At 38.9% G+C, this 16,126-nt stretch overlaps 1 protein-coding gene across 1 annotated transcript in view; it reads right to left on the minus strand.

The window, feature by feature from the left end:
- The window catches only part of LOC142342497 (uncharacterized), a 62,101-nt gene that overhangs the window by 21,880 nt on the left and 24,095 nt on the right, over positions 1 to 16,126 (minus strand). The window contains exon 3 of the mRNA XM_075393843.1: positions 843 to 918. Coding sequence (XP_075249958.1) covers positions 843 to 918 — 76 coding nt within the window. The remainder of the gene's footprint in view (positions 1 to 842; positions 919 to 16,126) is intronic.

Consider the following 16,126-nt stretch of genomic DNA (forward strand, 5'->3'; position numbering starts at 1 on the left):
GTCTGGAATTTAACGCACGAAAACCCAGTGGACACAAGAAAGTCTGAAGGGTTTGTGAAAGTCTAGATTTGAGGTAAAAAGTTCTGCTCAATAAACAACAAAAGATTGGAGAAGTTAAAAAAAGGTGGCGAACGCGGAAAAATTTGTGGAAAACACAAAAATTTGGACTCCAATGCACCTAGTCTGAATTTTAACGTACAAAGTTTTGGTGAACGCAAAGATATCTAAAATTTTGTGAATTTCTAGAAACGAATTCACGATAGGTTCCACGTTACAGTAAAAAAGCTTGAAGAAGGTTAGAAAAAAGTGTGGAACGCGCAAAAATTGTTGAAGACGCACACAATTCTGGACCTGAATGCACAAAGTTTGGAGATGAGCGATTCATTGTGCGCTGAACGCAGAGAAATTGAAAATAACTAAAAATATATGCACGGAAGTCTCCTGATTATACAACAATCTTTCGGAATGACAAAACGAAAGTCTTAACATGAAAAAAAAAGGAAATCGGGCAAGAGCACGAAGGTACAGATAAATAAAAAAAACGAAAAAAAGAAACAAAGTTACTCATTAATTTGATTGATAAAATTCTGATGGGACTTTGTAGGGTTGCTAGAACTCTTTGATTGTTTTCATATCAAGAAATTGTTCAACATAAGCAGACCTATTTATCATTAAAATCGAAAACAAAAATGTGGAAAAAATCGAGAAATCTAATTTAGGTTGATCATCTTTCATTAAAGAAATTAGGTGTAATTAAATACGAGTCGGGTGTATAAGAAAATTTTCTGCATTAAAAGTTTGAATGTTTGAATGAAGATAGTTTGCAAAACGTTTAACTTTACCTGTCCAGAATCCGGATTCTCCGTTACCTGGAAGTCCTCTGGATAGAGCCCACTCGCGAACGGCATTCAATTCCGCCTAAAAGTAGTATGGGAAATTAGTTTTTACATTATTGAACACATTTTGACTGTTGTTCGTCATTCTTGATTCAATCAAAATATCAAGATTCGATCAAAATCAAGCAAAATATTACACCCTCAACTAGACTTTGAAACATTGAGGATGTCAAGCCACATTCTTTGAAGCGTGAACTTCACAAAAATGGATTTTCCTTCATTTGCGGAATTGTCTGACGTTCAAAAATAGAATCCGGTTGTCCAATAATTGAGTTCACAATTTGGGAAACAAATTCCACAACAGTGAAGCCCACAACATTTTTTAATACTCCTCGCTTTTCCAATTAGTTATAAGCCTAATTGCACTTTATTGTGGTCCAGTTAAATTCTCCCTAATACCGGTTTATTAAGTTTTGAGTTGAAATTATGAGAAATGTCTAAACTATTTCAAAATTTTGAGCTGAAACCTTCTTGACCACAAATATTTAAATTAATCTTATTTTGGTAAATTGATTAAAATGTGATTTTCGTTAGGCTCAGCAAAATCAAGCTTCAAGTTTTGTAGTCTTAAGTTTGAGGTTGTTGAATTTTTAAAATATGCGATAATTGGTTACAATTTTTTCTTCAAAATAGCTAGCTTTTAAATTTGACTGAATTAGTTATAGTTCAAAAATATCTCATGTATAAACATAACAAAACGGAATTACGTTACAATCTCTGTCAAATTTAATGAGGCAATACAAGTCTGTCTGCCTTTGCAGTGTAAGGGTGATGGTAAAAGTCAATTATAACATTAGAAAATCTAATTTGTGTGAATGCATTAGAAAGAGTAAGATTTAAGCTAACTTTTCACACCATATATTTTTTATTGAAAACAATATTTTTTGATTTTTTATAGAAAAACCGTAAATTTGTTTCAGCTCATAGCAGATATAACATAATAAGCTTTTCTTGAAAAATTTTTTTAAAGATTGTGACTGATATCATTAGAAATAGTGGAGCCTAAGCTAGATTTTGATACTGCATAACTTCTAATTACAGATGAATATTTATGTTGCAGCTGCTCAAGAATCTCAGCGGAACCGATATATCACAGCCTGGTTCTCGAGTTTTACGCCGGCCTGGTTCTTCACTGAGTTCGATTGACTAACGATCTCGCAGAAATATTTAGTCGCTCGGACGTATTAAAGGACTGTAAGTTTAATTTTGTTGATTGAAGTTAAGAAAATCCTTAGTGATAGTCTATGTTGAATCTCGTGCTGAAGTTTGTAAGGCTTGAACCATTGTTAGTAATGTTGCTAACTTCTCGTTAAGTAAGCTCAACTAACTTAGAATTCGCAAGATCTTAAGATCTAGCAAAACTTGACAAAAAGACTAAAGTTGTTAAAAAATCAAATTTTAGTCAATCTGAGAGCCAACTGCTCTTGGTAACAGTTTCTAATGGTTCTAAATACAATACGGTTTCACTAATTAAACAATTGGGTTAAAGTAAATAATCAAATATTTATCATTTATAACATCATCGCTACTTGTTTCTGATTGGTTGATCAAGAAAATGATTTAGGTTTACATAGTAAATGTCAAATTACTGCAATATTTGCTTTTGTTGACATAAGCACGGATGGTTATTACTTGGCTCCAAATGCCTCGAATGTAAGGTATTTCACTTTTAATGATCATCTAAAGTATCAAAAAATAAACAACTTAAGAAATTTAACAATAAATAACAAAATATCGAAAAATGCAAATTTTGCACCAAATAAGTGCTAATAGCCACACTTGCAATAACGTTCGTTGTGTCCATGAGTAGCTTAGAGGTAACCCCAACCGTCTGCCATAACCCCGGGTTGCTCGGGTTTTTCCTTCCCAAAATCGGGGGGTGTACATATTTTCGGACCCAACTTGTAAAAATATTCAGTTTTGACCATTTTTGAGTTTTGACGAATTTCAAGTTTTTTCAGTTTCAAAAGTTAATTCTTGCTATCTGATGGCTTTTGTAGCTGATCTGAAGTGGCGCCAACAGTTTAAAAAAAAGTTTGAGAAAAACCTCAAACTGAGTAAAAAAAATTGTCTCATTTCATTTTTTATAACTTTTTATTAAATCTTTCTGAAAAACAATTTATTGAATGCGTTTTATATCATTAGAAAAAAATGCCTAAGCTAAATTTTGATACTACATGACTTTTGGTCAAAAATAACATTTAAGAACCGATTCGAAAAGAACCTTAGTTTTTATCTTTTCCTAAAAGTTCAACGTATTAATAATTACAACCATCTTCCTAATCTTATTACGTTACTGCTATACTTCAGCGGAAAGTAACCGCTAACTTCCTTTAACTTACAAAATATGTTTCTTTTAATTAAATTAATATTTTTGAAAATTAGCTACGCGTTTAAAAATTTAGTCAGAGTAAGAATGTTCTAGAGTTTTTCAACTTGTTAGGACCCTAAATTTTGTGTGTGATATTTTGTTTTATTAATTGGAGTTATAATACATAACTAGTAAGTTGTCTTTCGCGTTTTTGTTAACGTTATTGAAAATGTATGGTTAAAACTGGGATTTTAGCATGTTTTATTATTGATATCAAAACTGTATCATATATATATATATATATATATACATATATATATATATGTATATATATATATATATATATATATATATATATATGTATATATATATATATATATATATATATATTTATATATATATGTATATATATATATATATATATATATATATATAATTCTCTCCTATTCTATCGCTGTATATGCCATATAAACCTTATAACGGCCCTACAGCGTCCCGATAATGTCCCCAAAATTATACTTTTACAACGTCCCTGTGCTGCTCAAGTCGGTCTGTATGATCAGATCTGGTTTTAGTCGCGTACTCCAAAATGGGCTTGATTGCTGGCTCCATAAATTTATACCTTTCCTTTCTCAATATTTTTGAAACTCTTGAAAATGACAGATAACGAATATGGGATATTGCTCGAGTTAGACTCATCTTATGCGTCTTTTAAATAATAAAAAATTATAAATATAAATAATATCCACGGGTCCATCTTTTCCAGATCATGTCGGCATATGCTTGAGCTGTTTTGAAAGATTTCTCAGGTCATGGTAGCGTTCACTGGATGGCATGAGAGGTGCACTCGCGTTCTCTTGTCCTAGCAAGAAATGATTAGGTGTGAGTGCTGTCAAATCTTCAGGGTCGTCACTTACTGCTGTCAGGGGTCTTGCGTTGAGGGTCTGCTCTACAAGACACATTGTTGTGCTGATTACCTCTTCGGTAAGGCTTCTGTTGTCCAAGATTGCAATCATGACTTTCTTGCAACTTTGAACCAGTCTCTCCCAGATTCCACCAAAGTGAGGAGCTCCGGGAGGATTAAATTTCCAAACAATCTTTTTCTTTGCTAAGTCACTCTCAATCTTAGATTTGTCCCACTCGTTCATGAATGCTTTCAACTCATTGGCTGCTCCAACAAAGTTTGTTCCTTATCACTAATGATGTTGTTCGGGTAGCCGCGACTCGCAATGAATCTTGTCACTGCAGCTAGACATGACTCGGTGTCCAATTACTGTGAAACTTCGATGTGTAGTGCTCTCGTTGTCAGGCAAGTGAAGAGGCAGCACCATCTCTTCAAGGTACGTCGTAGAAACTTGACTTCGAAAGGTCTGAAGTAGTCGACTCCGGTACGGGTGAAGGAGAACATATGTTCATCAAGTCGTTCTCTGGGTAGATCCGCCATCGGTGGGTGAGTTGGGTTGGCGTTCCCGTGTCTGCATTTGATGCATCTCGACTTGATTTTCTTTAAAGCATCTTTCAGGCCGATGATCCAGTATTCTTGTTGGAGCATGTTCCTCACGTACTCTGTGTCCTTATGTAGGTTGTCTCGATGCGCTTTCTCCAACAGAAGTTGTACAACTGGGTGTTTTGTTGTTAACAATATTGGGTGTTTTGCATTGTAACCAAGGCTTGAATGCCTCAGCCTGCCTTTCCCTCTAATTGGTCCATCTTCCTCTATGAAGGGTGAGAATTTGGCAATGTTTAATGTTTTGGAGATTTCTTTTCTGTTTGCTATAGACTTCGAAACATTCGGGAAGTTTTCGTTTTGAACAAATACAAACAGTATTTGCTCTGCTTGATGATTTTCGTCTGATTTGAGGGGACCCTTCTGCTTTGTCTTGAACCTCATGCAGTAGGCAATGAAGTTTCTAATTCGGTTGAAGGTACTGTATCGTCTCCAGTCAAATAGTTGGTCTAGTTTTGTTTCTATTGCTACAGTACTCGTAACTTGCTCGGGTTCGAGTTCGTTCTCTTGGCACCACGGCTTTGGCCACTTTTCTTCATCTGCCTGGAGCCATGCCGGCCGGTATAGCCATACGGACTCCTTGAGGCCTTCGATGGACATTTTTCGGGTTCCGATGTCGACAAGGTTTTCGACACCTTTGACGTGTCTCCATTGATCCATCGATGAATTTTCCAGTATTTCCGCTGTTCTGTTCGCAACGAACACTTGTTCTTTCTTGTGCGCTGCCTGCAGCCACTGTAGCACTGTTGATGAGCCGGTCCAATGATAGATTTTGTCTATTCTGATATCATGTTCAATGAGTATCTGCTTTCTGAGACGAACTCCGTAGACTGCGGCTTGAAGTTCTAACTTCGGTATTGTCATATGTCTGATGGGTGCCACACGACATTTCCCTATTAAATATGTCAATTTTAGCGTTGCTTCATCTTGCAGATATGCTACACTGCACATTGCTTCCTCTGATGCATCTGTAAAGATGCGAAGTCTCAGGTTTGTGCATCCGTTTTCAAAAGAAAGTCTATTTATTGACATCGCTCCTAATTCTTTCAACTCAGAGCACCAATCACTGAACAGTTTTGAATGTTCTGCTGACAACTCTTTGACCCACGCTTGTCCCATTGCTGCCCAAATGCTTTTGAGTAGGAACCGCATTCTAATCGTGAAGGGTGAACATATCCCAAGTGGGTCGAACACTGCTGAGACAAAGTACAGAACAATTCTCTGAGTTAATTTTGCTGGAACTTCTTGCTCAGTTCCACGACAGATTATGAGACTATCTGTGTCTACATTCCAGTTGAGTTCTAGGATTGAAGATGATTGTGATTCTGCTTCCCAAATTTTCACAACTTAATTTGTTGACCTGTCTGTCTCTGGGATCTGTGACTTGACTTCATCGTCACTTGTTATCCATTTCGTCAATTTGAATCCACCTTTGTTAAGGATCTCTCTGACTTTCTGGTAGATTTCATTTGCTTCTTGAGGGGTTCTGACTGACTTGAGGAAGTCGTCCATGTAGAAGTTTCGCTGAACCGCTATGACAAGATTTTCATCTTCTTTCGCGTTATCTTTCGCCACTTGGTGCAAAGCGTAATTTGCACAAGTCGGCGAGCTCTTCGCCCCAAAAACGTGTCTTGTGTACTCATAGACTTCTTTTCTCTGCTCCGGATCTTCTCATCAGAGAAATTGTAAACATCGGCTGCCATCGCTCGGGAAAGCAACTTGAAGAAACATTGCTTCTATGTCGGCTGATAAAGCTATTTGGTGTTCTCGGAAGCAAAAAAAAAATTCCGATCAGACTCTGCAGCAGGTCTGGCCCAGGTAGAAGTTTGTCGTTTAGGGCTACACCTTGATACTTTGCTGCTGCGTTGCACACTCTTCTGACTTTTTTGGGTTTGTGCGGGTTTATGACGGGATGATGTGGTAAATACCATTGCAGTTTGTCTTTGGTTTCTTTCAGTTCAGCTTGATCTACTTTCCGAACGTATCCAGCGTTGACATCTGTGTCAATGGTTTCTTGGTATCGCTTTTTTAGTGTTTCGTCTTTCTGCAGGCGTCGTTCTAGGGACTTGAGCTACCCCATTGCAGAGTAGAAGTTGTTCGGTAACTTCACTTCGTCCTCTCGCCACAGAAGTCCTACTTCGTATTTGTCACCGTTGAATCGCGTTGTTTGCTCCATCGTGTTGATTGCTCGTTGCTCTTTTTTTGAATGTCCGGTGACATCACAGTTTGAAGCGTAGGACTTGATATCCCACCACTTACTCAACTGTTTGCTAGTTTGTCATTTGCAATTGATGTTGCTGTTGTGGCAAGAGTTGCTGCCTGCTTCGCTGGTAACGGACCACTCAAGGCCCAGCCGACCTTTGAATTCACTGCTCATGGTGCACCTTTGTCTTCTGACTTCTTGAATTCAAAAGGCTGATGAATGTCGTAACAATCTTGTCCAATAATCACATGAACATCGTTTAGATTATAGCTCTGATCTGGCAAAATTCTCAAATGTGGGTAGCGGTCTTTCAACTCTTGCAGCTCTACAATATAGTTGCCCAACTTCAGTTTCTCGTGAACATAGAATTGCAATGTTGTCAATCGTCGAGACTTCTCATGCGCTGAAACAGTTATCCGCACTATTTCCGTCTTGACATCTTCTGAGCCATGGATCCCTGCTACTGATAGAGATGCTTTTCGGCCTTGGAGTTGGAGTTTTGACACCACTGATCTGTCCACAAATGAAATTGAGGATCCCGAATCACACATTGCTAAAACATTTAGGCTTAAGTCTCTGTTTATCAACTTGATTCGTACCACTGGGAGTCCTCCTTGGGTGATGTTAGTTGCTACTGCCGTTGAAGCGTCTGAGACATTCTTTGTACTTTCCTTCTTCGAGAAGTCGCTGTGCAAAAGTCTGTTGTGTTGCCTTCCACAGCTGGGTCCACTGCATGTCATGCTTCTGCAGTCCTTCGACATGTGAACCGGTTTCAAACAATTGAAACACAGTCGGAGCTTTTGGACATGCTCTCGTCGTTCATTTACTTTCATTGATTTGAATTTTTTACATGTCCAAACGGGGTAATGTCCGTCTTTGAAGGGACATTCGAAATTTTTGGGTTTGCTTGACTCTTCAGCGTTTGAAGCACAGGTACTCGTCTTCGGTTTATCACGGCTTTGAAACTTGTTTCTGTCAAACAACGAGCTTGTCTGTGCTAACAATTTCTCATGAATTACAGCTTTTGAGGCAAGCCACTCTTTGAAAATAATCAGGTTGCCTCTCAGTAGTCAACGATCTTGCATATACTGCAACCACTGTTCTCTCCTGCTTCTACGTCCTGCTTCTGCTTCTAGGTCGGATGTGTATCCAAGTTGAGTCAAGCTGTTCAACAAAATTGTAACCACATTTGCGAACTTGACGATGCTCGTAGAATCGTCGTATCGAATTGGAGGATGAGTATGTATTTTCTTGAATTGAGCGCTGACTATGACATCTGATCTGCCATACTTCTCACAGAGTATATTCCAAGCGTGATAGTATGATTGTGAGCGGAATCCCATTCCCGATTTTGCTGATTTTGCTTGACCCGTGAGACTGGTCTTGAGGTATTGCATCTTTTCCGTATCGCTGATTGGCTTTTGATGACTAGCAACATCGAAGAGACCTGACCACTCTGGTCGCTCCAGAGGATCTCCAAATAACTCAGTCAGTTTTATTTTTGGCAAACCACTGGCACCACTGCTTGGTACTGGTTGGTAAATGACTTGGGGAGTGGTGTGTTTCATTGTGCTCCTGTTTTTGCTCTCGGCAGACCTGTTTCGAGAGTTGTTGATGGGACTCTGACTCCTGTTTCTAGTTTGAACTGCTGACGTTCCCTGTTGCTGAAACGTCGTTCTTGTCAACGGCGGTGCTGGTGGGTCTGTTACTCTAATTGGTTTAAGGACTTCTGGTTTCTGGAGAAGGCTTGGTTCTGTCAGTTGCGTTGAGAAAAATCCTTCACCCGTTTGGAACAGCGGGGTAGTTTTCAGGTAAGTGCTGAAACCTTTGTCAATTTTCTCCTGTGTGACATTCGTTGGTGGGTCGATAACAACATTTGGAGATAGTGGCCGTCTATGGACAGACTGTTGAGCCACTGATTCTGCCCACCCTGCTGTTCTTTCGTGATTTCGTTTTGATCCAACACTTCCCATCTCATCTGCCACCGATCCAGATGCTCTTGAGCTTCCTTTGGTCAGCTCAAGTTTCATACGTCTTTCGTGTTCTTCTTCCTCTGCTTTCTTTCTTTCGTTTTCAAGTGCTCGCTCATGCTGTCGAAGACGCAGTTCATCTTCTTGTTGTTGCATCTTTAGACGTAACTCTTGTTCTTGTTGTTGCTGTTGTAAACGTAACTCTTCTTGCTGGCGACGAAGTTCTATTTCTTCACGCTCCTGCTCTAACCCCAACTGGCGCTCTCGCAATCGTTGCTCAATTCTGTCAGTAGCGTTGAGAAAATTCGTTCGCCTGGTTGGAACAGCGGGGTAGTTTTCGGGTAAGTGCTGAAACGTTTGTCAACTCTCTCCTGTGTGACATTCGTTGGTGGGTCGATAACAACATTTAGAGAGGGTGGCCGACTAGGGACAGACTGTTGAGCCACTGATTCTGCCCACCTGGCTGTTCTTTCGTGATTTTGTTTTGATCCAACACTTTCTATCTCATCTGCCACCGATTGGTGAGCGCAAGTTTCAGACGTTTTTGTTCTTCGTCTTCCTCTGCTTTCTTTCTTTCGTTTTCAAGGGCTCGCTCATGCTGTCAAAGACGTAGTTCGTCTTCTTTTTGCTGCATCCTTAGACGTAATTCTTGCTCTTGTTGCTGTTGTTGTAACTCTTGTTCTCGTTGTTGCTGTTGTAAGCGTAACTCTTCTTTCTGGCGACGAAGTTCTATTTCTTCACGCTCCTGCTCTAACTCCAACTGGCGCTCTAGCAATCGTTGCTCTGTTTCTTTCTTTGCTCTTAGGTTTTCGAGCTCCATTTCTTCGATCTGTCGCCTTTTTGATGATCGCGAGTTGGCGATATTGGGTTGTTTTCTGCTTCCATGTGTAGCAGAATGCTTGGAAGAGACCTCGGCGTTCTACTCAGCGTTTTCTATGGCTCCATTACTTGTATCAATTACAGTTTCGTCGTTTGGGTCTTTGTCTCCAGCCGATGTAAATGTCACTAACGATGTTTGGTTTCCACAATCTTTGCTGAGCCTGTACTGTTTGATCAAGTCTTGATAGTGACTCCTAGCCTTACTGATTTTCGTAAACCCATAGTGACAAGCTTCTGTCTTCAATATTTGAAGCCAATCTGGGAAAATTTTATCTAGCTTTTCTAATAATCGTTCTGCCTGATCACACAGTATCTGTTTTTCGGATTCCCTTAAAATTTCTGCTTTCAATTTCAATTTCTTTTCTAGCTCTAACATTTCGTTCTTGATTGGAACAGAATCTTCCAATAGCTTTTACCATTGCAAGGTGTCTTTCCAGTAGTCGACAACTACTGCGCGACAATCTTCAATGTCTCGTAGATCTGGTACTTTGTCAATCACCCATCGCAAAACTTTACTCTTTTCTTCTAACATACGCTTGGTGTCATTGTCGAAGCCTTCAAAACACTTTGGTTTTAATAGTAACCTCTGCTGTTGTCGGTTGTCTTCCAAGTTGTCGTATGTCTCGAAGAAACATCGATAAGCACCTTCGGCTGTCATTGACTTGTTTTGTGTCAGATAGCCTTCTAGCTGGTTGAGGTGTCTGGATAAGGACTTGAGTAGGTCAGCTTGCTCTTTCTCTAACGTCTTGAGTTGACCGCTCGCCTTCCAATCAACTGCCTTCCTGTGTCTGTTGGGACTTTTGCTGGCCATCGTTGCTGGTTGTGTTTTGGTCCACCAGGTTGAATCGAAGATTCGTTGTTGTTCGGGTCGGCGGACCAAATGTTGCGGCTGCTCAAGAATCTCAGCAGAACCGATATATCACAGCCTGGTTCTCGAGTTTTACGCCGGCCTGGTTCTTCACTGGGTTCGGTTGACTAACGATCTCGCAGAAATAATTAGTCGCTCGGACGTATTAAAGGACTGTAACTTTAATTTTGTTGATTGAAGTTAAGAAAATCCTTAGTGATAGTCTATGATCAACCTCGTGCTGAAGTTTGTAAAGTTTGAACCATTGTTAGTAATGTTGCTAACTTCTCGTTAAGTAAGCTCAACTAACTTAGAATTCGCAAGATCTTAAGGTCTAGCAAAACTTGACAAAAAGACTAAAGTTGTTAAAGAATCAAATTTTAGTCAATCTGAGAACTCCCAACTCCTCTTCGTAAACATCTTTTTGCCAACTCCTCTTGGTAACAGTTTCTAATGGTTCTAAATACAAAACGGTTTCAATAATCAAACAATTGGGTTAAAGTAAATAATCAAATTTTTATCGTTTATAACATCATCGCTACTTGTTTCTGATTGGTTTGTCAAGAAAAAGATTTAGGTCATTGTTTACATAGTAAATGTCAAATTACTGCAATATTTGCTTTTGTTGACATAAGCACGGATGATTATTTTGTGGCTCTAAATGTCTCGAATGTACGGTATTTCATTTTTAATGATCATCTAAAGTATCAAAAAATAAACAACTTAAGAAATTTTACAATAAATAACAAAATATCGAAAAATGCAAATTTTGCACCAAATAAGTGCTAATAGCCACACTGAGAGGTAACCCCAACCGTCTGCCATAACCCCGGGTTGCTCGGGTTTTCCCATCCCAAAATCGGGGGGTGTACAGATTTTCGGTCCCAACTTGTAAAAATTTTCAGTTTTGACCATTTTTGAGTTTTGACGAATTTCAAGTTTTTTCAGTTTCAAAAGTTAATTCTTGCTATCTGATGGTTTTTCTAGCTGATCTGAAGTGGCGCCAACAGTTTAAAAAAAAGTTTGAGAAAAACCTCAAACTGAGTAGAAATTGTCTTATTTCATTTTTTAAAACATTATTAAATCTTTCTGAAAAACAATTTATTGAATGCGTTTTATATCATTAGAAAAAAAATGCCTAAGCTAAGTTTCGATACTACATGACCTTTGGTCAAAAATAACATTTAAGAACCGATTCGAAAAGAACCTTAGTTTTTATCTTTTCCTAAAAGTTCAACGTATTAATAATTACAACCATCTTCCTAATCTTATTACGTTACTGCTATACTTCAGCGGAAAATAACCGCCAACTTCTTTTAACTTACAAAATATGTTTTTTTAATTAAAATAATTTTTTCGAAAATGAGCTACGCGTTTAAAAATTTAGTCAGAGTAAAAATATTCTAGAGTATTTCCACTTGTTAGGGCCTTAAATTTTGTGTGCGATATTTTGTATTATTCAAAGGAGTTATAAAACATAACTAATAAGTTGTCCTTCCCGTTTTTGTTAATGTTATGGTTAAAACTGGGATTTTAGCATTTTTTATTTTTGATGATAAAACTGTACCTGTTACCGCGTAAATGAGCAACGCTATTTAAACAAAGCGAGTAAATAAAAGAGCAGCGAGAAACAAAGCGAGAAAAGTATATTACGTAATCTTTAAATCATGTAAGCCTTACAAAAAGAGAATGCACACAAAATCTCTTCTAATTTACGTAGAAAGGTCGGAAAAATTTCGTTTAGCATAATTTTTGTTAAGCCTACTAATATACTAAATCGATTGCGCTCTTTTTAGGCTTAATAATTTTATGTTTCGAAAACGTATCGGTGACCAATCTGAGCCGAAAATCGGCTCAGACAAAATATCTGTTAGCCAATACAGCTAGGATTGCCGGGCCATTTAGATGTGCTTTTTCGCCTTGATGTCTTCCGATTCAGTTGGCTATATATAGACTTACTATACATCTCGATGAGTTGAATAAAAGTTCCGATAGACTGTATCCATCAGCTATATGCTGGAGCCGCGACCGACTTTCTTACGAACACTTGCATTTAGCCGATATCGAATAGATCCGATCAAGTATTTGAGTTGAAACGATAGTGGATGAAAATCTCATTTGGTCACAAATTACTCAATTTGTTGCGCTCTGAATTTAAATTTTTCAAGCCCACTTAATTAGTCCTATGAATGTTTGTTGGATTATAACCATCCCATCGACATCTTTAACTGTTAGCACAGTTGGTAGTTACAATTATATCTTCATATAAGGGCGTTGGATACCACAACTGGGTATACCATTCCTGCTAAGATACTTTGTAATTACACTCAACTATTTATAAATTAATTCTCAAAGACCTTCATTGCTTTCGCATTGAGTTTGTTTTAGACTCTGAATATACTCGACTGAAGGATTGCAAATTGACATTGTTACCATAACAGTCATGTTAACTATGTGATTATAGTAATCACGTTATATACTGATGTCCTTAGTGTAATCTACAATTCTATTCTGCATAGCAGTTTGCGTTGGGTTTTTTCGATATGACGATGGTGCATGCTTCAAAGAGTCTGAACTGAATGTTGAAGTTGAACACTGTGGAAATTTTCTGGAAAAAGATGATGACTACTTAGCAGGCGGAAAGGCAAAAGTCGATCGGAAAATCTGCCTCGGACTGCAAGAAAAGAGTACAGCTCCTAACCTGATCACAGAAACTGTAAGACTTATCCAAATCAGAACTTTTGCAGTAAATTGATATCCTAACTCGACAAATCTAGCTACACCCCCCTTATATTTTTGGTTTTAATCCCTTTGATCTAATTTTTTGAATAACGGTCACCGATAAACCACCTCATACACCTTTTTTATTGAAAAACATCGAATATGAAAATTTTTGGTCAAAACTTTGGAATTGACCAAATCGGGCTAAATACTGGTATTGGAACGGTAAAGTCTTATACGAAATAAACTCAGCAAGTAAATATAAAAAGTTGACCAAACTTGAGAAAATTTTGAGAAAATTTATTTAGAGCATTGATAGAATGCGAACCGAACCTTTGTATAAAAAACAGTAGAATTTAGAGTTTGGTCAAGATTTTCAAATTTTGAAGAAAAAAAATCATATAACTGATTTTTTTCGCAATTAAGCGCTGATTCTTGAAAAGTCGTGATAATTGTGCACTTAACATCAAGGTTCGGAGTTTGAGCAAAGCTCAAATCAATTATGTTGTAAAAACATTATATGGTTTTCATAATAGCTGCAAGTTCACTTCATCATGCCATAAAAACTGCGCCTCAAGTAACACAAAATCGTTACAAACGTAACGTTTACGCATTACCGGGTTTAAGTTTCAATCCTAACGCTTTGAAAGTCCGAAAAACAGCGCAGTTCCAGTTGAGTCATTTCTTTCATGGTAAGAAGCGCCTAGTTATATGGCATGATGTAGTGAACAATTCGCTTTCACGTCATCGAAGCAACAACAATAAGCCTTCAATCCCTCGTTTATCTGTTGTATGATGTAGTATGTTGAATTTTTGCTGTAGTAAAATTTTTTTCTGCTAGTATGCTAGTTGGTTGTTTAGTCTCGTTCCTTGCTAGGGTGTGACTTAAGTTCATTCTGGAGTTACGGCTGGTTTGTTTCGTGACCTTCACCACACTTGTTTGCTAGCAATTTGTTGTAGCTTTATTATTTTTTGTAGTATGCACTTTTGTTGTCTGGGTAGGGTGGTTTGCTAGGGTGTGACTTAAGTTTGTTCTGGAGTTACGGCTAGTAAATTTCCTGGCCTTTTCGACTTTTGGTTATACTACATCGTTGCCGTAAATTGTTTCATCTTTGATGTTTTGATGCCGTTAATAAAGCCCATAATGTTTTGTGCTAGTTTACTTGGCAGTAGCTCCTCTCCTTCTTTCTAGGGTGTGACTTAAGTTTATTTCCGAGTTACGGCTAGCTTGTATGGTTGAGTTTGATGCTGTGATCTGCTAGCATTGATCTTCCCGCCTCCTCACTTGTGGTTTACCGTCTTCCTCCCGTGCTATCCCGGCTTCCCGTCCCGTCGCGCGCTACCCGCTCAACGTTCCTTTCTCCTCCGTACCGTTTTCCCGTATGTCGCGCGCTCTCCGCCCGACGTTTCGCCCTGCCCGTGCCGTTTTCTCGTTTCGTCGCCCGCCATCCGCCCGACGTTTCCGCCCCGCCCTTGCCATATTCCCGTTTCGTCGCGCGCCATCCGCCCGACGTTTCCGCCCCGCCCGTGCCATTTTCCCGTTTCGTCGCGCGCTTTTCGCCCGACGCTCCCGTTTGTCCGTCCGGTTTCCCGTTGCGTCGTGCGATACTCGTTCGGCGTCTCATCTCGTACGTCCCGTCTCCCGTCCTGTCACGTTTCGCGCTTCCTGCGCACCGTTCTTTCTTTCTTTCGCCGGGTACTATTGTACTCGACGAATATCTTTGCTCTTTGGCGGTTTGCTAGGCAAACCGTCACACTAGGGTTCGGTATAACCCATTTGTGTTGTGCTGTTGTATGCGTATGTACTTTATATTAGTACCAAATTAAACTTGGGGTTCCTGTTTTTCTTAAGATCTTGACAACCTTGCAGGCCAAATTCAACAAACTTCAGATTGCGAGGGCAAAATTAGAGGCTGAATTTAATAACATCTATGGTGAAATTAACAAAGCTGTTGATAAGCAAGACAGGAAAGTTAAGATCGAACGTCTGATTGCTAAGTGCAAGGATGCTTTTACTAGAGTAGTTGATAAAAATGAAGAGCTCTTTGATCTGGCACAAAAGACTGAAAATCCAGATGCTGCCTGTAAGAACCTTGAAAAATGGTTAGAGACTGTAACAAAGAAAACTGATGAGTTCATTGCTGCTGCTCGAGGATACATCAATTCGGTCCAATTTAAGATCAGGTTCACATAGGACTTCCTCAAAAAAACCAAGTCAGCGTCAACGAGACTTAAAAATATCAAGACTCAAAAGGGACGAACTTGGGAAACAACATGAGGCAAAGCTTCGCATTGCTAGACATCGTCTTGAAATTGAAAAACAAACAAAATTGCGGGAATTGGAAATTGAGCAACTGGAGGAGGATCATCGCAAGGAATTAGCTGCTGCAGCCCTTGAGGAAATTGAGTTGATGACAAAATCATCAGCAGACGGGTCTGGTACAGGCAAAATGAGTGGGCTTTTTACGGAAAGAAGTTCAGTCAATAGCAAGAAAATTGTTCAAGATTGGGTTAATTCGTCACCGGCCGGGAATATGGCAGATGTTGCAAACGAACCAAGTTTGCACTTTTCTGGTTCCATCGCCCAATCCAACCAAGCAATTGTCCAACTACCTTCTTCAGCTAAACTTCCAAACTCACACTTCAATCTCTATACACATGGTCAAGTTGAGGCCAACATCAACCTCCCTGTCCATGAGCCGCAAGAACCAAGCAGTAGAACGAATGTAACCAATGATGCACATGTTGCAAACAACATCATGCAAGAGCAGCAACAGCCTCAATATACGCCT

This window comes from Convolutriloba macropyga, chromosome 7, assembly GCF_964194025.1.
Source record: "Convolutriloba macropyga chromosome 7, txConMacr16.3, whole genome shotgun sequence".
Classification (NCBI taxonomy): domain Eukaryota; kingdom Metazoa; phylum Xenacoelomorpha; order Acoela; family Convolutidae; genus Convolutriloba; species Convolutriloba macropyga.